General features: G+C 42.5%; 1 protein-coding gene and 1 long non-coding RNA gene across 3 annotated transcripts; one reads left to right on the top strand and one right to left on the bottom strand.

Annotated features, from left to right (window-relative positions):
• Nucleotides 1-7,249: 7,249 nt before the first annotated feature.
• Nucleotides 7,250-25,768, top strand: LOC306968401 (uncharacterized protein). 2 transcript variants are annotated; one of them, XM_079563748.1, is made up of 4 exons: nt 7,250-7,778; nt 13,101-13,309; nt 13,948-14,041; nt 25,507-25,768. In XM_079563748.1, exons 1-4 carry the CDS (start codon nt 7,326-7,328, stop codon nt 25,705-25,707), a joined length of 957 nt encoding a protein of 318 aa, XP_079419874.1. In that variant the 5' UTR covers nt 7,250-7,325; the 3' UTR covers nt 25,708-25,768. The 2 variants fall into 2 exon arrangements, with proteins under 2 accessions (XP_079419874.1, XP_079419873.1); XM_079563747.1 differs by having other exon boundaries at nt 13,933-14,041.
• LOC306968528 lies at nt 19,503-19,969 on the bottom strand. The gene is made up of 3 exons (XR_013793263.1): nt 19,921-19,969; nt 19,801-19,833; nt 19,503-19,538 (listed from the first exon to the last, which is right to left on the bottom strand). It is a non-coding gene; the product is annotated as an uncharacterized lncRNA (long non-coding RNA).
• Nucleotides 25,769-27,311: the final 1,543 nt, after the last annotated feature.

The following is a 27,311-nucleotide window of genomic DNA, read 5'->3' as shown; positions in this document are numbered from 1 at the left end:
GAGTCACAATGGGACCGGGGGCAGGTGAAGGAGCATGGCCGTCATGTCACCGCAGCTCTTGTAAATTCACCTGGTACTGCTTTTCTCTCCAGGCAAACACTGGGGTCAGCAAAAGACCACCAGATAGGCCTTGCAGCACCTCGCTGTCCGACAGAGGGCCTCAGGACAAGCCATGTTCAGCTTTAGCGGTCGCCCCATTAGTCCGAAAATGTCCCCCACTGACCTTAAGGTGAGGGCCAGTGGTTGTATATGGCTCTCTAATCCACAACACAGCTGGGTTAGAGATGTCGGACTAATGCCACCTCTGCTTAATGGGACATTTTCGGAATAATGAGACGTCAGACCAATACGACGGCACCTACTTTCACAGCGTGTAATTGATGAACCTCTTTACCCATGAGCACATTTTCAAAGTCCAGATTTTAGGTCAGTCTGTTGTTGGTTTGGGCAGTAGGTTGGAGGAGCTTGGGGCAATGGCGGACCAGTTGGTTTTGGGGTACAGGCTTTGGTCGGCCTGGTGGGGCAGTTTAACGGCCGGCACAGCTGGTTTGTCCGTGCAGAGCAGCCGACTTAGACAGCCTGGACCACCCTGAACACCGAGGGAGAGACCGAGCATGAGAGGGAGAACGACAGGTGCACAGGTGTTTTTATAGCTGAAGTCCCGCCCCTAATAACTGCCCACTTAAAGGAACAGGCCACCATTTTCACATACCGAGATATGTTCTTGCCTGAGCTTAGACGAGTTGATGCGTACCTGTCTGGTCTTTGTGTGTGCCCTCAGCCATGCACAATGACCAAAGATGATGTTAGCATATGGCCTCTCCCTGTGTATTCCTATGGCTCCAAACGAGGGTGAAGTTAGAAGCGACCAAACACAAAGACCAGACAGGTACGGATCAGCTCGTCTAAGCTCAGTTAGAACATGCTGAACTGCAGATAAAGACACGCCCACAAAGAAAACCACACCCACCTTAAAGTGGCAGTATAGGGAAACACAACATGACCTGTTGCAGAGCGCACAGTGTAACGCCTCATTTGAAAGCTAAGACCTACAAAACTGATCAAAGATTTCCCCTCGCGTTATCGCCACATTGCCGTCACGTTTGTCATCGTGTTTTTGTTGCCTGTTTTGCCGCGGTTTTGTCACTTGTTTTCCTGTGTTTTCAAGGCCGTGGGAACCCAGGGTGCTGAGGGCGCTGCAGCACCCCCTGGTGGAGAGTTTATGAACTGCAGGCAATATTAACCCCTTAACTCCCACCTGAACCGAGCACATTTTCTCCAGCTTCACCCCAGTCCAAAAGCTTCTGGGAAAAAGGTGTGAAAATAGCAACAAAACTGAGACTAAAACAAGGATGAAAATGGGAAAAAAGTGAGAAAACATTGACAAAAAAGTGACGAAAAATGTACAAAAATTGACACAAATGTGACAAAAAAGTGAGAAAAATTTGATGAAAAATTGCAAAAAAAAGGACGAAAAAGTGATAAGAATTTGACAAAAAAATGCGAATAATTTGACGAAAAAGTGACAAAAAAATGACAAAAAATTGACAAAAAAGTGAGAAAAATGTGACGAAAAATGGAGAAAAAATGGACGAAAAAGTGACAAGTATTTGACACAAAAACGCGAATAATTTGATGAAAAAGTGACAAAAAAATTACAAAAAATTACAAAAAATTGACAAAAAAGTGAGAACAATTTGACGAAAAATGGAGAAAAAATTGAAGAAAAAGTGACAAGTATTTGACACAAAAACGCGAATAATTTGACGAAAAAGTGACAAAAAAATGACAAAAAATGACAAAAATTGACTAAAATTTTACAAAAAAGTGAGAAAAATGTGACAAAAAATTAAGAAAAAATGGACGAAAAATTGATAAGAATTTGACAAAAAAACGCAAATAATTTGACGAAAAAGTGACAGAAAAAGTGACAGAAAAAGTGACAGAAAAAGTGACAGAAAAAGTGACAGAAAAAGTGACAGCGAAAGTGACAGAAAAATTACAAAAAATTGACAAAAATGTGACAAAAAATGTGACGAAAAATGGAGAAAAAATGGACGAAAAAGTGATTAGAATTTGACAAAAAAACACGAATAATTTGACGAAAAAGTGACAGAAAAATTACAAAAAATTACAAAAAATTGACAAAAAAGTGAGAAAAATGTGACAAAAAATTGAGAAAAAATGGACGAAAAAGTGATTAGAATTTGACAAAAAAACGTGAATAATTTGACGAAAAAGTCAGAAAAAAGTCACGAAAATTTGACCAAAAAAATCTGACGTGAGGAAAAAGATCCACTTAGTTTTGTAGGTCTTTCAAATGAGGCGTTACACTGGCCTACAGGATTTGGGTAAAGCTGAACTGGAGAAAATGCTCTCGGTTCAGGCGGGAGTTAAGAGGTTAATAAATAGGATTTATGCACAGAAAAAGTATTTTGGGGGTACATTCTGTCCCTTAGCGCCGCCTAACTAAAATATCTTCCCACGGCTCTGTGTGTTTTTGTCATGTTTTCCCCCATTTGTAAAAAAAACCTTTTGTTGCTTTTTCATTGCATTTTTGTTGCATTTCTTTAATGCTTTTTCTAGTTCTATTTCAAATTTTTGAAGCTTTTTTTTTCAGGAACATTTTGGGTCAAATCAAACTGCAGGACATGTGCTCCTTTAAGGCAAATCAAAACAAACGCACAGTGAGAATCACACATTAACTGTTCAATAGAATAAGCTCAACTTTATTTCAGTCATTCAGAGTCAGGAAAGAAAAAAAATAATATTATATGTTATGCCGAGTTTTGGGGGGTTTAATGTGGAGCACTTTGCCTGACTGTGTTACTTCCTCCCCCTCCGAGCCCAGCCCCCTCTCAGCCAAGTCACTTTCACTTCCTCAGAAACAAACACAGACTCTGAGCTTCAGCACATGGACTTTTATCTCTCACACAGACACGGTGAGTTGGACTTTTGCTGTTTTAGCCTCTTCAAACCTCTTAACCCCCGCCTGAACCGAGCGCAGTTTCTCCAGTTCACTTTTACCCAAATCTCAAAGCCACAGTGAGACGCCTCATATGGAAGCTCACACTTGTCCCTGTGTTTTTTTGTTTTTTTTTTGCTTAATCATCACTTTTTGTTCCCATTTTTTTCTTCCCTTTTTTAAAAATCTCTTTTCCTCACGTTTTAGTCGTGTTCGTCTTGCTTTTCCGGCACATTTTGTCGCTCTTCTGACGCTTTTTTTGGGTCACTTTTTTGTTGCATTTTTGTCATATTTTCATCTTCGTTTTCGTCGCTATTTTGATGCAAAAAAAACAAATAAAAAAGCTTTTGGATTTGGGCAAAGCCAAACTGGAGAAAGTGCGCGCGGTGCAGGTGGGGGTTAAGAGGTTAAATTGTACATTAGAGTTCTTCAGAAAAAGTGGATGGATCCAGGAGCTGTTACAAAGGCCTGTCGGTGGGACATTGTTCAAAGTATAAAAGCAGGGAAGGAGTTGAGGCAGATTCCTTCTCAAATACACACAAATATCTGTGCTTTTTGCATTGAGTTTGAGTCTGAGACAAGAAAAGTGAAATTGAACATTTATCCTAAGCTGCTGAGTGTCAGGCATTACAGAAAGAACATCACAAATGGGACACATCCACTTTCCTCACCCCAAGAGTAAAGAGACTCCAGATCATTTCAAGTGAAAATTTATTTCAAACTAGTTGTTCCTCAGTCTGTCTGAGTGATGTTAGGACACATCCTGAAAAGAATGTGACGTATTATATTGTTTAGAAGAAACACCAAAGTATAACTCGACTCTGCCCTGCCCTAAACGCAAGTCTCATCATGTTTAAAAGTAAAGCCGGGGGGGCAGTTTTAGAACCAAATAAAAGAACTGTCAACTGTCAGCAGGGAAAGGAAGTGTTAATGTGATGATTACCTCATGTATGTGGAGGTATGTAAATGCAGGCAAGGCAAGTTTATTTGTAGAGCACAATTCATACACAAGGCAATTCAAAGTGCTTCACACTTGCATAAAATTACAAGAAAACAAACAATGGAATCAATAAAAACATCAACAGAAAATGAATCAATTACAGTAAAAGGCGAGAGTGCAGATAAAATACTTTCAGTCACATACACGGGCAAACAGAACTGTTTTCAGCCTGGATTTGAACATTGTCAGAGGTGAGGCCTGTCTCACATCCTCATGAAGACTGTTCCAGATTTTAGCTTTAGCCTCACCGTGTTTAGTCCTGACTCTGGGAACCACCAGGAGGCCCCTCCCTGAAGTTCTCAGGGCCCGAGATGGTTCATACGGCTCTAACATGTCAGAGATGGACTTGAAAAGACTTGTAACAAGCAGAGCTGTTTTAAAGTCTATTCTCTGAGCGACAGGAAGCCAGTGCAGAGACCGGAGCACTGGACTAATATGCTCGTATTTCCTGGTTCTGGATGTTCTGCAGCCGTTACAGTCGTCTAACCTGCTGGAGACAAATGCATGGATAAGTCTCTGGTTTTGACACTATTCCTCTGATCTGAGCCATGTTTTTGAGATCACTCCTAGATTTCGAACCTGATTTGTTGGTTTCAGAGAGAGAGACTCGAGGTGACTGATAGCACTTTGTCTTCTCTGTTGTTTAGCTTAGAGTGACAGATACAGCTGTGTGCGTGACATCTGTGCAGAATGTCCTTTGTCTCAAACACCTGGAAGCCGGGATAATCTAGCCTCTGTGGTCGGTAAGCGGTGTGGAAATACATGTCTTTTTATGCATTCATTTGGAAATACTCTAGAGTGTTGTTCTAGTTGTACAGTGGGAGAGCAGCTCTCTGGTATTACAGTGAATCAGAATCAGAATAGTTTTTATTGCCGTTGCTTGTAAACGGGTTCACAAACTCGGAATTTTTCTTGGTGAGACGTGCAACATTAAACATAAAAAACATATAACACAGAGTTTAGATGAAAATAAGCTATAAACTTTAAACTACAAGGCTTTAGGGGCATGCATAAGAATATTAAAATAAATAAGATAAAAATAGGTAAAATATGGTAGACGACAACAGTTGACATAGAACAACAGGATTGGATTTGCATATGGTGCATGAGGTGATAAAGTGATATAAAGTGATACAGTGATAAGTGGTGCAGTGGATCTAAATGCGGACATAGTGCAATAGAGAGGGCCGTGAGTTATGAGGTGTGTGATCTTATGTTGGTCAGCAGAGGGACCTGAGTAACAAAGGAAATCAGAATATATCTTAGAGAATCGTCATGTCATACATTTAGTGGATAAAGATTCTTTGTTTTAGGGCAGTAAAATCAGCCTCTGTGCTATATGTACCTGGCTGTTCTGGTAAACCTGCAGACTCTCTCTCCTGTCCTGTCCTCACGCTGTCCTTTTGGGTTAATAAAGGCTCCAAGAACGACTTTGCTGCTTAGCATTCTTGTTAGCAGAGACATGGACACGCATCTACACTGTCCACAAACCCCCCAGTAATACAAGGTCATTGATCTAATATGAGATGTGTTTGATTTCAGTGCCTGCCCTGATAACTTTATGCTATACATGGGATGTTATAGTCCATGTTTAAATGTGGCTTTTGCATGTGCCATACAAATAACCTATAGGTACAGATGTGCCTCTGCAGTGGCCGAGGACAGGTATGAAAATAGTTTATTTGGTGACAGTATAATAGTTTAATTACTTTTCTCTGACACAGAATTTTACCCAATAATATTGAAATACTCGTGTTTATTTTGTGACAGATATTTTCATCATGTCGCTCAAAAACGATCAAACCTGTGCCTTTGTTGTGAGCGGCTCAGGAGCTGTGACTGGATGTGACGTATGTGCAGCATACTTTTAGAAGCACATATTTATACGGCGTCAGAGCAGCTAAAGCTACGCCTCTGTTCCAGTCTCTGCCACTGTTTACTTACCGTCTCCTGAACTCGCGGCGATTGAGCTGCATATTCTTGACATTGTCTAGTCTGCTGTACTTTTCACCTCCACAATCAACTTTTCTCCATCCGTCACACACACAAGGACACTGCGCATGTTGTGTGCTTCAAAAAATCTACAGGAAGCTTATTTAGAAGGATATCTGAAGTCCGTGCCGTGTGGCCGCACATACAACAATGCTAAATATCATGTTGGTTAGAATGGAAACAGTTCCTCGTATATGCTGCTCTCCTGCGCTCATGTGCTGTAATTCCTCTGGTGTAAATGTGGATTAGTTAGTTTATTGCTTATTGAAACAGGGACAATGTACAAAACCATAAGTCTTTACAAAAGAAGATGATTTGTACCAGATTTAGCAGAGCCGCTATTTTCCATCTGCAGTCTCTGGACATGACTGTAGCTTTACCAGAAGTGAGTACGTCTCCAGCTCGTCTCCATGGAGATTTAGACAGGTTGGGTTTTCAGATCCATTCTTGATTACCCACTGCAGTAATGACATCAGTGCCCATTGGGATCAGGTTTTGTACTGATGACAACAGTATCGTCCAAAATGCTATGCAGTGTGCCTTTAAAGAGGGGGTATTCTGCTTTTTTCAGTCCCATAGCACCAGTCTATATCACACTACAATGATGACGAAACTTTCTGCTGGTCTGTAAATGCAGTAAATTAGAATAACTGCCTTGTATAAAATGTCTCTCTCAAAATAGCTGTAGTGAATGTCTTGAAATAGGCCTCTGTCTCTTTAAGAACCTCTGAGCCTTTAGACACGCCCCCTCCACACGCTGTCTGTGGCATCAGTGGGGAGGGGGTTCTGCTGAGGGGCAGTGGTTGGTTACTCGGCTGGTGACGAAAGCTCGGAGGCGTCTCCAGGAGGTGGGGGCGTTCCTAGGAGGACTCAGGCAAACCTATCCCTAAAATGGCCGCCATCAGAGTTTTTACAGATTACTCAAAAATACGTGAATGTGCCAAGGCAACACTTCAGGCATGTTTTTAATGTGGGAATGACATAATGACATGATGGAAAGCTTGAAAAAGTCCATTTTGCATAATACCCCCCCTTTAACACGACCCTCACCACTTTCCTATTATTTCATTAATTATGTGAAGAAAAATCCTCTGAATTCCTTCACTGAGAATACTTATCTATGTACATGCAGGAGGGAATGTGTTTGGAGGAGGTTTATAGTGTTGGTAGGTTTTGCCCCACGTAGACACAAGTAAGAGCAGAGATACTTCATTACAGCTTGACTCGAGTAGAAGTAGAAGTAAGTACAGTGGGAGGAATAATGTCTATTCATTTCTGTGTTTTCAGGATTACACATTCAAAAGGACAAACTGCTTACGTGGATGTGCTGTGACCATAACCTTCTAAAACCAGCCTTTTTCTGCTGCCATGGAGGTCTACAGGAGTGATGGACAGCACCTGTCTTTGGAGGACTTAAAGTGGGATCTAAAGCAGGTGGATATTGACCATCAATATCTTAGAAAGAGAAACATTCCCACTTACCCCAGGCCGGAGCTGCACGTGTCCCACGTCAGCCACAGCACTGACCTCGAGGGCCTGCAGGGCATCAGCGCAGACGGAGGCTTCAGAGCCCCTCCAAACTACCCTCAGGAGCCCAAGGTGGTGTGGTTCAGCCTGACGGCTTTTCCTAAGGAGCTGAGAGCCGCCAAGCACAGGAACATGACTCTGGTTCACCCTGGAGGACGAGAGGAAAACATCAGGCCATCCAGGGTTCAGCTCCAGGACTTTGCCACGTCTCCAGCCTTCAGCTCCAGCTCCAGATACGGCTCCTTTCGCTTCACCTTCAGCCTCGAGGACGTCCTGGACCAATACAGCTCATGGGTGAGTCTGTCTGCGAGAGCCAGAGATGCAACACATTCCAAAGCCATTGTTGTGTGAATGAGAGAGTGAATGGGTGACTGGTTCCTTACTGTACATTTTTTTTTACAAGTTGAGTCCATTTACCAAGGACATAATGGAGGACGTACCATTCAACACAGAACATTTCACAACAAAACCATTACAAAACCTAAGCCCGAGTTCAGGAGACCCACTGAAATGGGGAGGAATGAGTTCTTGTCAGAATCAGTTTTATTGTTAGTGAACAGATTCATTAACCTGGAATTATTATTTATACTTGTGAACAAACAGAGGGACAGACACGTGATACAGACACTGGGACATCTCCAAGAGAGGGAAGACAGGGAGGCGACAGGTCAGGCAGTGGCGTAGCAACGGCATCAAGGGCCTCAAACCAGAATGCCCTTTATAATGTGGTGGAGCCATGAGTGCTGTCTGTCCACTGCTCATTCTAAGTTAAAGGGATATTTCAGGATTTTTGACATAGGCCCTCATTTCCTAGTTATCCAGAGTGTTGCTGATACCTGGAGATATTTTTTTGTAGTTCATGCAGTTCTTATGTTTGAAGAGTTACGTGGCGCTAGGCTAATCCAAGGCTAGCGCATTTCTATGGTATCAGCTAGCCTGCATTAAAAACAGTGTGACCCGCTCCACAGAGCACCTGAGGCAAATCACTTGTAACACCAGACTAACCATATAAATGTCTGTGTCGATTCTAACTGACCTGCATCACATGAAAGATCGCATTTTGAGGGACTATTTTCTAGCAGATCACTCCGCCACCGCGTCGCTTATACACCCACGAAGCAGATGCTGCTCAAATATAAGGTTTTTTAAAAGCAAAATGGTTAAAATTCTTCTATGGACACAGACATTTATGGTTAGTCTGGTGTTACAAGTGATTTGCCTCAGGTGCTCTGTGGAGCGGGTCACACTGTTTTTAATGCAGGCTAGCTGATACCATAGACCTGCACTAGCCTTGCATTAGCCTAGCGCCACAAAACTCTTCAAATATAAGAATTGCATGAATTACCCAAAAAATATCTCCAGAAATCAACAACCGTCTGGATAACTAGGAAATGAGGCCCTATGTCAAACATCCTGAAACATCCCTTTAACATAAGGGAGCTATGACTCCCTATAGCAGCAGGAGGGAGGAGGAGGAGGGGGATAAATAGAGCTCCAGAGTGTTGGTGGAGAGACGCTGTAACTGCAGCACCAAAGTCATTAAAGACTGTGCATGTCACGCGTTTGATGCAATTTTATGAACAATGGGCCTGTTCATGGGGCCCTAACCAGCTGCCTGCATTGCCTAATGGCGAGGTCAACCCAAAGCAGTGTTAAAGGGGGGGTATTTTGCAAAATTGACTTTTTCAAGCTTTACATCATGTTATTATGTCATTCCCTCATTAAAAACATGGCTGAAGTGTTGCCTTGGCACATTCACGTATTTTTGAGTAATCTGTAAAAACTCTGATGGCGGCCATTTTAGGGATAGGTTTGCCTGAGTCCTCCTAGGAACGCCCCTACCTCCTGGAGACGCCTCCAAACTTTCGTCACCAGCCGAGTAACCAACCACTGCTCCTCAGCAGAACCCCCTCCCCACTGATGCCACAGACAGCGTGTGGAGGGGGCGTGTCGGAAAGAGTCAGAGGCCTATTTCAAGACATTCACTACAGCCATTTTGAGAGAGACATTTTATACAAGGCAGTTATTCTAATTAGCATAGCATTTTGGACTATACTGTTGTCATCAGTTCTAATTTACTGCATTTACAGACCAACAGAAGGTTTGTCATCATTGTAGTGTGATAGGCCTATAAACTGCGTTTCCATCACTGAACTAAAATGCGTATTTCGAAGTTGCGCATAATTTACGAGTGATGGAAACACCAAATTTCGCATTTAAACTCTTAATTCGCATAAAAAGTTTATCCGCTCGCTTGAGGTGTTTTTTTGATTTGTGCGCATAACTGTTGATGCGTATTTTGCGAGATGGAAACGCAGTTTGTCGAATAAATGTCATGAAGCGAATAAACAGACGCTGGTGCTAGCGTCGTTTCCATGGTAACATGGCTGCTTATGCAGGGTTTAATGCGCCTTAATGGGAGTCTTAACAGAACGCATCAGTTTGTGACATGACACGATTCACCCGCTGTTCGTGGAGTTCGCAGCGGAGCGTGTCCTTTCGTGATGAGGAGTGGCGCTTCGTAATTCAGCGTGAGGGCATTCGTACAGCATTCGTACAGCATTCATACAGCATTCGTACAGCATTCGTACAGCATTCGTACAGCATTCGTACAGCATTCGTAGAGCATTCGTACAGCATTCGTACAGCATTTGTACAGCATTCGTACAGCATTCGTACAGCATTCGTAGAGCATTCGTACAGCATTCGTACAGCATTCGTACAGCATTCGTACAGCATTCGTACAGCATTCGTAGAGCAGAATCACTGTTTTCACGCACATAATTGATGGAAACACAAGCTACGCCGCAAAGTACATTTTCGGACCTGCAGCAGCAAAAGAAAAGTCTCACAAACTCGGCCAGTCCGCGCTCCAGGCCCGGGACAGCAGCACCTGCCGCCGCCGCTCCTCAGGTGCTTTTCCTCCTCCTGCGGTCGTTCCTCCTGATGTTTGGGAGCCAGTTCCTGCCACCCCTATTGCCCCCCCGCTGGAGAACCCCACTGTTATATATTTGTCACGATTTTCCCCGCGTTTGTGGGGAAAAAAGGGACAGTAAATGCGCCTTTCCCGCTGTCCCTGAACGCTGCCTCGCACCAAAACAACAGCGCGTGGTTGCAGCAGCTACACCACAGATAAGTTAAGGCTTATTTACAACCTTAGACACGTAAAACAAGCGGCGATGAGCGCGGGGCAGGTGAAGACAGGCCTGTGTTTGTCTATTATAAAGTTTTTCCAACTGGAGCTGAGGACTGACCAGACGAGTGAGAATCATTGGATAAAGAGGTTTAAGAGCAGCAAGTGCCCAGGAAGATCGAGTGCACAGTGAGTGTAGTGTTTTTATGCTTTTTCTGTGGAGTAAAGTCAGCCCAAGTCGTGCAGCTGTTGCACTGACTTAATCTGACATTCGCGCGTGCGTTTGTTGATGTGTTTGTCCTGATAGACTCAGTCTGCGTTTGCCCGTGTTACACATTGACAGGAGCGGGGTTGAACTGGTGTGACTGTCCCATAGACTGAAAAACTATTGCTATTCTTCAGTATATGGACAGGCCTGAGCTGGTCTCTTTGCTTTTTGTTTAACCCGATTTGGCGAGAGCCCAACGAGTCAGGGGCGCACGGCGGAGCGAGACGTCCCTGCTCCGCCTCCACCCCGGTGTGCGCGGCAGCGATCTTGTCCATATTCGCCCAATTCTTGACAGATTTTTGACAGAACGCGACAATTCCCAATAACTCGCAACAGCTCGCAACAGCACGCAGCAGTGCGGGACGCATATTCGTGACCGTGCGTAATAATTCGTGCCATTAATCGTAACACGCAGTAACAGGTCGCAACAGTTCGTGGCGGCGCGTGAAACCTCTGCCCCAAATCACTCACATTCGTGATCCTCGGGCACGAATGTGGATTCGTGACTTGTCGTTGTTATGTGTAAACCCAGCATAAGAAGGACAGGTTTGTTTGGACAGAGGATGAGATTGTGGCCCGGTCTCCATCTTTGGCTCTGGTTTGCCATAGTTACAACAGTGCCGTTATTCGCTAGAACAGCTTGATGGAAACACGTAAAATTCGCATCTGTTATACGCTTTGCTTTAGCGCATTTTGAAAAGATTTGCATTTTGTTTGATGGAAACGCAGTTATAGACTGGTGCTATGTGACTGAAAAAAGCAAACCCCCTCTTTAACATTGTAAAACATCCGAGGGTTACCAGTTACGGAGAGAAACAGATTCACACCAGGAGAGGGGAGGACTTAACACGTGACACTAATAACAATTTGAACACGCAGGAGAAGCATAAGAGCCAATCTCCGTTTTGAGCACTTAATGACACAGCACAGACAAAGACAAAGACGTCCTTGAGGTCGCTCTGTTCTTTATCCCTTATCTCTCCGGCTGAAACCGGTATCCTCACACTCTCACTGACTGTTATCGTATACGCAGAGACACTTCTCTGAGCCGTCTGTCCCAGCTCAAGGCTGAGGCATCAGTCTCTTAACATAACACACAGAACCAGCCAAAAGTTTATGACTCGCCTCGGAAAACTTAGAGCCAAATACAAGCAGTTTCCTCGCCTGGTTATCCCCAGACAAAGTATCACAAGCTATATTTAGTCTGGAGCCACCAGTTCATTTCCTTGTAGGAGAGGTGTGGTTTAGGATTGTCCATAGCCGTCTATTGTGCTAAATGTCTCTCATATGTGTCTGCAGTCGCCATGGCCAATCTTATTATTGTATCAGATGACGTGTGACGAACCCGCTGTAAAGTTTGGAGCTAAACTGTTTAGAACACGGCCTAAAGCTTGATCAAAAGATGGAGTCGCTGCTGTCATGTTGGATCTGTAAATAAACTTTATTTCTTCTGTATGCGGAATAGCTCGTCATCGTCTGTGTCTCCTCGTTCTGTGATTGGTCCCAAATCCATGCAAAGATTTCCGCCACGGTCCCCAGGCTGTTGTGCAGTTCCAAACGATTTGAGTGCACACAGCAGCATGGGGATTCCCAGGCTAGCAGTTTCCTGCATTCTGAGTCATGTGAGCACCTGGAGAGCGATGATTAAAGAGACTGATGGACAACAATATGAAATCAAGACATTTTGGTCCCAAACAGGGCTGTAACTCTGAAAAGATTATAGACTGATTATAGACTAATATCATCCAAGGATCATAACTAATACCTATGGGCATAATTTTAGAGTAACGTTCATTCATTCAAAGTAAAAGTCTATAGTCCGCTCAGTCCCACTGACAGAGGAGTGAAACCAGGAAAACTGGGCTCATTAGAAATACTTTAACTTTGCTATAGACAGACACAGGCTGATAGAGCTCATCTACAGCTGAAGCCAATAGAGCAGAGTGCATGTCGATCCTGTTGGCCCTGCCCTCCCCTTTCTTTAGTGCACACATCCCTCTATGCCCTGCATGGACCCTCTGCTAGGAATGTTTTTCTGACTTTTGTGGGCTTTTAAGATCAGTGACAGTCGCAGCGCGGGATATCCCCCCTATCCCCCCGTAAATTACGCCTATGGGTGAGGTGACTCTGCAGACTTTTGGAACTTTATATTAGCGTATATATTCTGTTCTTTCTGTGTTAATGATTATTGCTGTGTGTGTGTGTGTGTGTGCAGTTCTGTAGAGGAGCCCGGCCGGTCCTCAGAGTCTATCGCACCGTCCTCTACAGACAGGAAGTGATGTATGCAGTGCTGGTCCACAGGCCGAGCCACAGGAGGAAGTTCAGACGGTTCCCCCTGCTGGAGGAGAGCAGCATCTGTGCGTACAGAGCGAAGCCTGAGCCGCACTTCGTCTGGAGACCACAGGCCATGAGCGGAACTCACAGGTGTGGACAGAGAGGAGCTTTACCTACTGCACCAAACCGATCACAGAGAAGCCTTCAGCTCTCGGATCTGCTCCTACAAATGCATACATTTATTAGCTAACGGTTTACCGGACATGTTTATGCAAGGCTCTATGTAAAAGTATGGCAAGGTACATTTGGTCAGCTTCATGGCATTTATATAATCTGTGTATGTGCCGGTGCGCCTTCTACGTAGAAAGTATAAACACTCTCTTGGCTCTGCCTCTGGTCTGGGTCGTGTGGAGCAGCAGGCTAACAGGGCTGCGGGTGCAAAACTAACCGGGGGGAGCAAGTAGAAGCCACTGTGTATCGGGTGTGGAGGTCCCGAAGGTCCAGTGGGCTATAGAGTTCCTGTACCAATCCCGAGCGACACTACGCCTCGGAGAGCGGCCCTGCCTCACCCCTGGATGACCTGGACACAATTCTATCAATATTTATCTTCTGAAAAAGTATAACACCATCTCAGCCTGTTAAAAGTGAAGATTAAAAGCCTGCTGTCATCATGATTTCAGTTTTTTAGGCTTATCTTATCTAATGCTAATTCAACATGTGTGAGGAAAATGCCGGGTAATAAAAAGGTGATGAATGTGATGTGTGTCTTTCAGGTGTGGGCTGGCGAGGGACTACTATAAGAACTTGTTCACTCAGAGACATGTGGGTGAGCAGTACTATGTGTGGGATCACGTGGCTCTGGCTCTGCACGTGGGCGATCAGGTCAGTTCCTTTATTCATATATTTGGTTTATGTGATACAAAGGCATGGACAAACAGAAACTACTTTGTAGCACTTGTCCGTAGATGGACAGTTGTTTTAATGTTTGTGGTTATAGCTGTTGCAGTAAAATGTATTGCATTTTTTACATTGGTCGCTCTCCGTGTGTACAGAGAAAGTTTCTGAAACTATCAGGGTTGTGTCTTCCTGTGGATATAGCCTTAATGAATGTGACAAACAGCGGCCCATTGAGCTGAGGCACCATTAGTCTGACATCTCCTTAGAAAAAAAGGTTAGGATTAGGGCCTGTTTTTTTCTGCTTACGAGATGTCGGATAATGGCACCCCCTAAATGGGACATTTTCAGAATAATGAGACGTCAAACTACTATATGGCACCGACACCAGTGAGGATGAAGACAGAGTTTTGTAGCCTGGCACGAGCCAGACTGATCCTCCATGTTAAGAGATACATGACTCCGGCAAAACCAGGCAGAGCCAATCATAGCGCGGGAGGCGGGTGTTAACAGTGCGTCATCTTCTGCGTCAGGATTTCCCATAAACACCTGCGCTCCTCCCACAATCAAAACAGTGCAGATGCCGGCGGCCGCGACACAGCGATCTTTTCCCAGTGCCCTTTCTTCTGTTTTAAATGAGCTGGACTTGTCATAAAAGGTCCTATATCATGCAAAATCGACTTTTTGGAGCTTTTAGCCATGTTGTTATGCTATTTCCTTATCAAAAACACCCCCAGAGTGGTTTGTGGCTTCATTCCCGCAGCTCTCAGTAATCCTCCTGAATCATGCTCTCTGAGCAGCTGCTCCTCCCTCTCCTGGTGAACGACTGAGTGTTCAGTTGTGTCGTAACAGCGGAACAGAAGTGCTCGACGTCTGTAATGTAATGTCTTAATTCTATGCTTACGGACGGATTTTAATTTGTAAAACAGCGTTTTCATTATTTCTGTTGCAAGAAATAAATAAATAAAGGAAAAAAAAAAAAGAAAAAGAAAGGATGTGCCGGAGGTGCTTCCAGGTCAGCTGTGGCCAAAACAAACACATCCCTGAGTGTCTGAACAGATCAGTCATGTTTGCGCTGCAGCTGAAGATGGAGCTCGTTATAACTGGACACACCTGTTCTTTATTTTTAACTAACGATAATGTCACGGAGAAAAAGAAGCGCATTTGGCTACGAGGACGGGAGTTTATATAGTCTATGATTCAACCTTCTAAAGAAGAGGCCACTCCTGTCAGAAGTTGTTTTTTTCTCCGGGATTCAGCGACTTTCACCAAAATATTGTTTTTCTGTCTCTGATGGATGTTTGGTGAACCTTCACCTGACTCAAAGTGGATTCACATTTATAACCAACGCGAGTCCCATAATGTAAACACCCGATGGAGCAGAGAGGTGAGTCAGTCCAAACGCGGGTTAGCTTGTGTGTTAGCATATTAGCATGTGTGTTAGCATATTAGCATGTGTGTTAGCCATTTATGAAGCTGTGTTGCAGATGTCAACTCCATATAACTGCATCGTGAAGCAATTTCACTTATTGTTGTTTATTTATATTACGGTAAAGTATGTGCGGAGAGAGGGGGCGGAGTTAACTGAATGGAAGCGTTGTGTCTTCCGGGTTTGAAAAATACCTCCAGAAAACACTTATATTTATCACAAAAATGAGTGCTCCATAATGGTAGAGGTACAATATATCATATACATGCCTATACTTAACTTTGGAACGGCTAAAATAGCAGGATATAGATCCTTTAAAGCCACAGCAGAAGCTGCTCTGAGGGCTTTCACCGGAGCATTTACTCGACTACACGTGTGGACACAAACAATCATGGCGGAGGACGTGAACGCAAAGTGGAAGTCGCTTTGTGTTTGATTGTGTTTGATTGGTTCACTGTCGTTCAAACTGCGATCGTTAGCCCCGCCTCCAGTTCGATTTGGAAATTGCGTCCTATTACCACAATTCCAGACTTTCTTTGTAGTATGTATTTATAAATACATGAATGAAGTCAGTCTGGCTTTTGCCAGGCTAAGAATTTTATTCCTTAAGCTCTTAAAAGTGGAGTGTCCGAACTACAGAACATCCTAGTTTAAATAGTATCACATCATGTGGAATGAACATTGGAAAGTGTGTTATTTAGGCCCGAGCCAGACGCAGTCCCCGGCAAGAGACTATTGTTTTTGGTTTTCTTCGACTTTTCTCCATGACGATAAACGATCGCATTTTTGCCAGTTCAAATATTGCTTTGACACTTTTCTAATGCTTTCCTTCCCAGCTCACACCAGGCTTAAACAGTACATCTTAAACACAATTAATTCAGGAACACACATTAACTTTTTGTAACTTATTATTAACTAAAATGCATGAATGAAATTGTTTAATCTGTGGATTAAACAATTATTGGATCAATCTCGAAAAGTCAGTCGTTTTTTGTAAAGAAATGTCCAGCTGATTCATCAGACTCAGCATTCGTCTACCTGGATGTTCACTAGAAGTTCCCACCAGGAACAGATAAATGATTTTAGCAAAACCTTTGAAATCAAGCATGACAGAAGCAAATGAAACCAAATCTGGTGTTCCTGAAGTCAAGCAGTGATGGGACGCTGTGGCTCGTACATTATTGCTTATAAGAGGCTTTGTCCTGGTCAGTTCTTCAGAAACCGAGCCCAGACTGACGAGCTTTCCTCACATTTTACTGTAAAAAGTCCAGTTTTATCTTTGAACTTCACCGTGAAGCGGCTGTGTGACGTACAGGGTCAGTTGTCACATTTTAGGGGAAAAGAATTAGTTTTGTTGTACTTGACTTTAACATCCAAACTGCTACTTTTCTTATCCAAGGTGAGTGCCCAAAATGATCCATTTTAATTCTAGATACTACTTTTTTAATGTATCAGACTCATGAAATTGCGTTTCCTGTGAATAATGATGATTATGCATCTCAGTGGTTTGGGATATTTGGAAAGGTTTTTGTCGTGTTTCTTAGACTGGAGAAAACCTTTGTGTCAAACCTCCTATGACATAACTTTTATTCTTACATCCTGAGCCTGTGCTAATGACACATAAACGTGTATTTTAATAACAAATAAACTTGTGGACTCGTGGTTTGAATGCTTGAGCGTTTTAATCACAATTGACAGGAACGAACAGTGAAGAAAAGCATCTTTTCCAAACCCTTCATTCTGCTCTGTGAGGCACGAGGCCCGAAGAGCAGCTCTTCAAACATGTAACTTGTCGATTCACTCCTTGATTACAAAGTAGCGGGAAAAAGAAACGGTTGATTTGAGATTTGCGTTGATATTTGAGCATAACTGGCTGGTTTGTGCTCATGTCGCAGCCCAGGAGTTTGGAACTACTTTTTCATGCAGATGAAAGGAAGGCGAACAGAGCATCTATAGTCGTTCCAGCACTTCTTGCCTGTAAAGGATGAGACATGTTGAGGTTGTGGTTTACTTTATCGTCCTGATAACATAAGAGAGAGAGAGTGGCTTACTTGACCAGTTGATGAAGACGCAGTGCTCAGATCGACGAGAGTTGTTTGGTTGCCCACGACACCAGTTGGCGTAGTTATAGCGTCCAGAATTAACCCAGAGCCAATATCGTTCCTAAAAACAACCCAACACACTCACTCTTTTATTCTTGTGAACCTCTTAACTCCCGCCTGAACGAAGAGGATCTTTTTCTTCAAGTGATCAGATTTTTTTCCCATCATTTTTTTATTTGGGTATTCAACTCATTATTTTTTTGTCATTTTTTCTGACATTTTTGTCTTTTTATTTTTTTTATTTTTTTTATTTTTTGTCAATTTTATTTTATTTATATTGTCAAATTTATTTTAATTTTTTTGGTCAAATTTAAATCACTTTTTTTTTTTTCTTTTGTCCCATTTTGGTCATTTTTTTGTGATTTTTTTTGTCACATTTTTGTCACATTTTTGTCATTTTTTCGTCCATTTCTTGTCACTTTTTTGTCAATGTTTTCTCACTTTTTTGTCACATTTGCATCATTGTTTTCGTCTCAGTTTTGTTGCTTTTTCACAGCTTTTTTCCAGGAGCTTTTGGATTTGGGGTAAAGCCAAACTGGGGAAAATGCTCTCGGTTCAGGTGGGAGTTAAGAGGTTAAATTTGGTTGGAGAAAGTTGTAAGTGACTCACATTGGCTGCATCAAACAGTCCGATCCATGCTAGTCTCTTCTGGGCAAGCAGCCTGAGGAAATGATTATCTCTGCTGTTGTGGATGGATGCAAGACTCGCGCCGAACCTCAGGCAGTACCTCTGGATGAAAGAGAACATTGTGAGTACTTTCACTTACTGCATTCTTTAGACACGTGTCAGTTTGCAGTTACCTGGGCCTGAGACCAATGATTCGTCACATTGATGCTTCTTTATGAAAACGACAGACCTCAAAGCTTCACTTACCCCTTCCAGCACCGTCCTCATCTTCAGCTGAAGCAAATACAAGCTCATGTTATTTGGATGGATGGTGCTGTAGCCGTGTTATTTGTCTCAAAATATTCTGTAGGTCTAGTAATGTCCACTGTGGAGTTATATGAGAGTTACTCACCTTCACTCAGCTCAGTCCCCTCTGTTTCTGCAATATAGGATCAAAAAGATTAGGACTTCACGGATCATTGTTGTGTTACTTTGTGATCTTCTGTGTTCAAAGTCACTTTCTGGTGGAACACAGGCTCTCACTCACCGTCAGTCTGTTCAGTCTCATCCACAGACTCTGGATCAGCCACTTCTGTAAAGTTTAAACAATATATCAGTCATGAGGAAGTCATGGGTTAAGATTTACTACAATTGAGGCAAGTTTATTTATATTTAACACACAAGACAATGCAAAGACGTGACATAAGATATGGGATACACACAGTACACACGGTCAGGGTTGGGGAGGGAGGGGATCTTCAGCTCCAATGTCAGAGTAAGAGAAGTTTATTCCATTGCACAGCATTAATGTGTAAACTTTAGCTTCCTCACAAATGTCCTATGATCTCTTTTGTAGATACTCACTCATATAAATGTTATCTGCAGATTCAGAGTGCCTCAGCCCATCTCTTTTTGTCAGAGTATGCCTGTCCCTACAAGCTTGAAGAGCACCTGTTTTGTAAGTGTACCTGCTATCTTCTAGCACTCACTATCCGACCACGGTGATCCAGCGAGCTCTGTCTCTTCTCCTCTAGACTACAAGTTCATGTTATTTGGATGTATGGACTTGACGAAATCCTAGTTGGATGTTGTAGCTGTGTTATTCGTCTATCGAAATATTCTGTAGGTCTAGTAATGTCCACTGCAGAGTTATATGAGAGTTACTCACCTTCACTCAGCTCAGTCCCCTCGGTTTCTGCAATATAGGATCAAAAAGATTAGGACTTCACGGATCATTGTCGTGTTACTTTGTGATCTTCTGTGTTCAAAGTCACTTTCTGGTGGAACACAGGCTCTCACTCACCGTCAGTCTGTTCAGTCTCATCCACAGACTCTGGATCAGCCACTTCTGTAAAGTTTAAACAATATATCAGTCATGAGGAAGTCATGGGTACAAAAGAATATATGCAAAACTACAATCAGGTTTAAGTTAGGGCAAAGCACATACACAAAGATATGGGATATACACAGTACACAAGGTCAGGGTTGGGGAGGGAGGGGATCTTCAGCTCCAATGTCAGAGTAAGAGAAGTTTATTCCATTGCACAGCATTAATGTGTAAACTTTAGCTTCCTCACAAATGTCCTATGATCTCTTTTGTAGCTACTCACCTTCGTTCTTTGGTTTATCCTCAGATGGATCAGCTGCAGGAGACGACAATAACAGTTTGTGGGAATGTAGAAAATACACAAATCATCTGAACATGATTGTCTAAATCCTCTAAAGCTCACCTCTGGTCAGGGCCAGTACGGCCCCAAAGAGCAGACACAAAACCAGCAGCTTCATGACGATGACGTCCAGCAACAAAAACCTGGAAAATACAGATTAGTTCATGAAATGTCAGTGGTCGAGTGATAGGAAGAAGAAGAGGCCAACCTTTAGAGTCTTGTCTTGGTTCCTCCAGTCTGAGGTACTGACCAGCACAAAGCTCTGCTCTTATATACTCTAAGAGCAGCCATCTCCAAAACTGTGCTCTGTGTACAAGCGTCTCATTACTGTTTGACTTCAGGAACACCCAGATAGTGTTTAGTTTACTTATTTCACGCTCGAAATGACCGTTTTAATTAATATTCTTGAGTTACATGTGCGAATGACAGAACATTATGGTCAAAGCTCTGAACTCTTTACCAGATTTTCTTTTTAAAGCATTTAGATAGATGGATGGATGGATGGATGGATGGATGGATGGATGGATGGATGGATGGATGGATGGATGGATGGATGGATGGATGGATGGATGGATGGATAGATAGATAGATAGATAGATAGATAGATAGATAGATAGATAGATAGATAGATAGATAGATAGATAGATAGATAGATAGATAGATAGATAGATAGATAGATAGATAGATAGATAGATAGATAGATAGAAGGCTATACTGTATTCCTAAATGGCAGTGGTTCCCAAAGCTCGTCTACAAAACAAGTATCATCATTGCCATATCATTGTCGTTAGTGCCAGTTCTGGTGCTAATTGGTTTTAAGATCTACAGTTAGATTATAACTTTGAAGGAAACTTTTCTTGAGCTTTCTATTTGAATTTATTGAAGGTAAAGTGTTGCGGTTTGTTAGGACATAGAACCATAATGTGATGTTTGGGTTTTAATATGTAAAGCACTTAGTGTTCAATTTTTTTGTCTGAAATAGTTTGAAGGATTGACTAAAGCGAATGGGGGGCCTGACCTTTATTGTTGTGGAGTAAATGTATTTTTGCCTCCACAGAGTACAGCAAAAAACACACGTTCTTACATTGTCTTCTCCTATTTGTTTCACTGAGGCACGGATTTAAAGACTTTCATTTCAGAAATATCAACCATGATCCATAAAATATATATTTTAAGAGCAAATACAAACACAGCTAAATGACCTGCCCAACACCTGACCTGTTTTAACTCTGTTCCTTTGGCCTGCAATGACATCATCCTTTTGACATAATGGGGTTAATGAAAATATATTAAGAGCTCTCATTTGTTTCTGACATAAAATACATTTCTATGAACTAAAGTCTTTAGACATAGATGCTAACTTTGATATAGCAAATATCTAATACGTGTGTACATAGTACTTATTTATCCTTTAGCACAATTCAATCTGTCAAACAATATTGACTCTTCCTCTGTGAGGCGTGGTGGACGTGTCCTGTGGTCGGTGGCTGTTACGAGAAAGAAAAAGGAAACACATGAAGAAGCTACAATTATTTCTTTATTTTTCACAAATATGTTTATGGAAATTTTCAATTTAAGGACAAAACATATAAAACACACACAAACACAAGAATAAATAAAATCCCCCCCCCCCCACCCGAAAACCCACCCTTCACTCAATTACAGCAAAATCATTTTCTACAAATCAAAGTGTTTCCAAGGCGTAGAGAGGGCAGCCACATGTCTTTAAAGTCCTTCCTTTGGCCGTACATGTCACTTTCTCCAGCGCTAAGTTACAGGACATCACTTTAATCCACTGTTTGACTCCAGGTCTTTCTGTGTGTGATGAAGTGGTATTTTAACAATGAATTTTACCAACGGACCTTGAAGGTGCTGTAATCCGGGCAAGCCTATACAGGTGTGAGTCTACATGGCTGGTGGCTTTGTCTGGGGCTGAATTGGGTGCTGCTGGTCCACTAGTGCTGCCAGCATGAATGGTTGGTCCACCCGAGGCCATATGCTGGAGCTTCACTATAAATGTGACCGAGTGTAGACAGTCCCACAGCAACACAAATGTTTATTGCCAAGGTATGGATGACATTTTCAGTACTGTTTTCTGTAACGGAAGCTCATGAGTAATGGTTTGTGTTTTCTTTGGTGTTGCAGCCATGGCTGTCTTTTGTTTTGCTTTGTTTTTGCCTTTTTTAATTTGGGTTTGTAGTTTGCATGTGTGTGAACTCAGCTAGTGGATTGGTTTAAAACCAATAGCATAGACTTACTGTTTATGTAGCTGTGTTACTGCCAGTCCGTTCTGTCCGATCAAAAATTTTAAAATTAAAATAAAGGAAATTTAATGGAAAAACCTATTTATTCAAACTCCTATCGTAAAACAAAATAAAAGTCCTATTTTTCTATTTCTGTCTCTGCATTTTTGTGAGACTTATGTTGTGAAGTGAACCCAACACCTTGCCACTTTACTACATGTGTCCTTCCATTTAAGAGCAATAACAGATTTCACCTGCACCAAACATTGACAAGTTTCTTGTTTTTTGTATTACATTTGAAGCTATTTGGAAACATGTGCAGTGTACAGAGTTTACCATCTAAGGGCATTTTAAATTCAATTTCATCAGAAATGAGCACAATTTTGCTTCCAAAAGATTTGAAGTTCCTCACCCTGTCACATACAATGATAAAGTGCCCCCTTTTCTTGACCACATTTGACACAATCTTCAGGAATACTAGGGTTGAAATGATGAGTTTCACTGCTGTGATAAAGGTTCTAAACAATTATTTCTAATACATTTTCTGCCAAAGGAGATACATTGTGTTTTAGAAGTTTTACTACAGTACTTTAAATAATGTATTACTGTAAAACTATGTCACAAAAGACTTGATTTCATTGATATTTAAGTAGCTTCCTCATGCTGTGGGATGTCGTCTCTGTTTCAGGAAGTGCACTTGACAAACAGTGGCTTAATTAAACTTACTTTGGAACCACATGGTCAAAGCAAACACATGTGTTAAAGTGATGCTGTTGACACACGAGTCAGTGTGTGGAGCATGGCCAGGACGTCCACACCAGTTTGTAGGAAGCAACATGAAACACTGCCATTGTTTACTCTGCAGTCGTCATTATTATTGTGGTACTGAACTGCTTCATCAGTAATTACTTTACTTTTATAAATCAATTCTCATCTGGTACAGTGAGTTCTGAAATCACTGTCGATGGGTCGGGAGCCTTATAGAGCAGGGATTCATGAGGCTCTGCACTGGAGCCGCGAGGTTGTTTCAAGATACAAAAAAAAACATATGAAAATGGAATCATGGAGTAACATAGTCAAGTCCATCAATGTTGGGACATTGACTCCATTCTTGTGTTTTTGGCTCAATAAACCCACACAATGGATTTCAATGAAACAGACTTTCAGCTTTAACTTGAGGCTATTTAATCCCAGTGGGATGAACGGTGTAGGAATTACAACCGTTTTTATACGAGCCTCCCACTTTTTAAGGGACTAAAAGTAACAATATAAATCAAATGTTTCCTTTTGTAATATTTGGCAAATCCTTTGCAGTCATTATAGCCTGAAGTCTGGAAGGCATAGACGTCTCCCCCAAATGAATGATGCTGAAATACAATTAATTATGAACTATTATGAACAATTATTAACGGAGGAATGGAGGAACCCCGCCTACAGAGACTGGACAAGAAGAACTGAAGCTCCAACATGAACTGGACGTTCTGACCCGTTTACTGAGGAACTCATTTGCCAGTGTTCTGTATAGCCTCCATGGGAGTGGATCTGTCCTTCTGTGGTTCTCCCTGAGGTTTCTTGTTTCTCCTGCTGGGTTTTTGAGTTGTTCCTCACACCCACACGGTTCGTCACCTCCTGCTGCCTCCGTCTTCTCTGGACATTATGTTTACCTAGATCTTCATTTGCCTGAACTTTACATTGTCTTGTTTTTGTTCTTTAATGTTTCTGCATTTTCCTTTTCATTTGTTTCCTTGATGTGAGGCGAAAGGTGCCAAACATATAAAATGTATTATTATTATTATTAGGCCCGAGCCGGACACAGCCCCGGCACGGGACTATTGTTTTTGTTTTCTACAACTTTTCTCTGTAAACGATCACATTTTTGCCAGTTCAAATATGGCTTTGACACTTTTCTAATGCTTTCTCTTTTCTTGCCGGTGCAAGAGTTTGGGCCTACATCGCCGCTTGCAGCTTTAATTACCATTAGTCTGGTAGTTTAACACATTCCAGTGGCTCAGTATGAGATGACCTGGATCAATACAGAGCTATTACAATTCATGAAGTGTTGGAGACGGAGACACCGACACCTACAAAGGGTTCTTACATACAGGTGACTGTGCTCCAGTAGCAGCTGTGGTTTTTGCATCTGTGTTGCTTTTGGAGGCCGATTGCAGGAAGAAGGTGTTTGAGAAATGCAACAATAAGATTTACCCCAATGAAAATCATACAACATATGAAACACAACTTTAAGCATCACAATCTTTAACCCTTACACTCATATATGGTCATGTTTGAAGCAGTTCAGGGTTAACGACTTAAATCACACCAAATTACACAGATGTGGGGATGGGAGGAGTGGGAGGAGCTGTTAATAGAGGGGAGGGATTAAGCCAAGCGGAGCTCCTCCCTGTGGTCTATAACTGGTCTGCGGGCTGAGCGGAACCTTAGTGCACTGACGAAGCCTTTTGGATGAGAGGTGAAACGTTCAACACTTCAACTACAGAGTACAGAGGATGACTCAAGAACCTTCATTAAAGATAAAATGTTATATAATTACTCCAAAACTACTTCATCAGCCTATCAGTAGGTGGACAATGCTAACCAGGAAGCTAGCAAAGCTAATGTTAGCTTCATGTTCCATTGTAACGAGTGCTGTTTTTCGCTTCTGCTGAACAATCTGCTGTAAAAACCATCCACACAGACCTGATTATGGCCTGACTTTACTGGTGTGTGATAAATATGTTTATAGAGGGAAAATGATCATTCTAATGAGGGTTTTCTTCCCCCTCGGCTCGGTCACGTATGACGCGTAGCCGTCTGTCTCTGAGAGAGAAACAGTTGTTTAAAGAAGTTTTCCATCCATCCATTTTCTTCCGCTTTATCCGGGGCCGGGTCGCGGGGCCGCAGCCTCAGCAGAGATGCCCAGACTTCCTGATCCACACACACCTCCTCCAGCTGTTCTGGGGGGACCCCGAGGCCACACCAGGCCAGCTCGGAGACATAGTCCCACCAGCGTGTCCTGGGCCTTCCACAAGGCCTTGTCCCACTAGGACATGCCTGGAACACCTCCCGCCAAGAGAGAACCAAAGAAGTTTCCAAAAAGAAAATGATCATTGATCATTATTTGACAGTGATCGGATTCACAAACCTGACACATGATTCTGATTCTACTGACCAACATCACACACATGTTTCTTTGTGTTGTTTCCACTTTTGGACGCCTTTATGAGGAAATACTTTGACCATGGTTCATATGAGCTGGAAGAGAGGACTCTGAACTCTGTGACAAACTGAGACTAGAAATGTGCATAAAGACCGTTACCATAGTTACAAGCTGCTCCACCTGGTGTTGCCCTGGTGTTGTCTGAATCCCTCAGTCTCCCAGATGTTAAAGCGGTGTGTTATGTTTCAGGTGCTGAGGTTCGGTGACCATGAGCTCAGGGAGAGCGTGAGGTTCTGCGAGGAGGACGCCGTCACTGTGCCCAGAAACGGACAGTACATCACATTTGAGGGCTTTGATGAAGCTGAGGAGGAGGTCACAGATCTGTGGCCTGATCATCATTATTATTACCTGCAGCGCTTTGACAACTCTTACTTCCACATTCAAGATTAGTCACTGATCCAGGAGGGAAATGAAAGATGAGGTCAGACTTTATTGATCTCACAATGGACACGTTCACATTCAGTCTCCAGCGTGAGATGAATGAAGTCTTCAGCCTCCTCCACCTCAGAGGAACCACATCCACCTCAGAGGAACCACCTCCACCTCAGAGGAACCACCTCCACCTCAGAGGAACCACCTCCACCTCAGAGGAACCACCTCCACCTCAGAGGAACCACCTCCACCTCAGAGGAACCACCTCCACCTCAGAGGAACCACCTCCACCACCTCAGAGGAACCACCTCCACCTCAGAGGAACCACCTCCACCTCAGAGGAACCACCTCCACCTCAGAGGAACCACCTCCACCTCAGAGGAACCACCTCCGCCTCAGAGGAACCACCTCCGCCTCAGAGGAACCACCTCCACCTCAGAGGAACCACCTCCGCCTCAGAGGAACCACCTCCGCCTCAGAGGAACCACCTCCACCTCGGTGCCCCCGATGGTGATGGATGTTGGTTGTTTCCCTCCTCCTCCTGAATGAACATGCAGATATTGGACAGCATCAGCGGCCTGTGCTTTCAGGAATTATATCCACAATAAGAGGCGAAAAATCCTCTAGTGAGTCACGGCTTTAGAGGAAAACATCCCAGAATGTTGCACGGTCAGAAAAGTCTGTATCTGTGATGGACGCCAGTTTGTTGATGTTTTGAATGAAGTGTTGTTGAGTAGGGCTGGTGCCATTACATTTTTATAAACCAGAGCTTTAACGATACCTGAATAAGACTTTTTTCTGATACCTTTACAAAAATGTGTCATATAGAGCCAGAAAACAGAAAATTAGGAGAAATTGTGGCAAAATAAAGGAAAAATTGTGTACAAGGGGAAAAAAAATGGTAATAAATAAGGGAACGGTGAATGAAAAAATTGAGGCAATTTAAAAAAAAAAAAGGGAAAATGGGCAAACATTGGGCAAAAGTAATGAGAAAAATATCTTTTGTTGTTGTTTGAGCTGAAACAAAGTCACTTCCTTTAATCCGGTCCCTGGACCAACTGCATCAAAACTTGGATCTACAGATAGATTGTTCTTTCAGCTTTCGATCCTGCAGGTGCTCGTCCTATAATTAGGAGATCATGAAAAAGTTCATTCACTTCTGTTATTCAAATGTGAAACTAATATATGATATGACTCATTACATGCACAGTGAGATATATATTTAGCCTTCATTTGTTTTCATTTTGGTTATTGTGGCTCAGCTTGTGAAAACCCCAAATTACAAATCTCATTGTAAGCCAGAAGCATCAACATTATAACAAATAAAGGCTTGACAAATGTCCAGCCAGTGAGTCTAAATCATACATTAGTTTCACATGAAATCACCTCCGAACTTTCCAAACTTAGAGAGTGGTTCAGCACAAATAAACTATCCCTAAACATTACTAAAACTAAAATGATGGTGTTTGGGAACCGAAAAGGGGGAAAACCAGTACAATTATTATTAAATGATGTTAAAATTGATCAAGTATCTCAATACAAATTTCTGGGTGTAACTCTGAGTCACAACTTGAGTTGGAGATCTCAGATAGCAAACATCAGATCAAAAATGGCCAAAGCAA

Source organism: Gobius niger, assembly GCF_951799975.1.
Source record: "Gobius niger genome assembly, chromosome: 1".
In the NCBI taxonomy this organism is placed as follows: domain Eukaryota; kingdom Metazoa; phylum Chordata; class Actinopteri; order Gobiiformes; family Gobiidae; genus Gobius; species Gobius niger.
This window is presented reverse-complemented; position numbering and strand designations above follow the sequence as displayed.

Bases quoted from the DNA above. Each gene is read 5' to 3' on its own strand.
- LOC306968401 (XM_079563747.1), top strand. From the start codon at position 7,326: ATGGAGGTCTACAGGAGTGATGGACAGCACCTGTCTTTGGAGGACTTA. The intron at 7,779-13,100 runs GTGAGTCTGTCT...GTGTGTGTGCAG, and splicing joins TGGACCAATACAGCTCATGG to TTCTGTAGAGGAGCCCGGCC. The intron at 13,310-13,932 runs GTGTGGACAGAG...TGTGTCTTTCAG, and splicing joins GCCATGAGCGGAACTCACAG to GTGTGGGCTGGCGAGGGACT.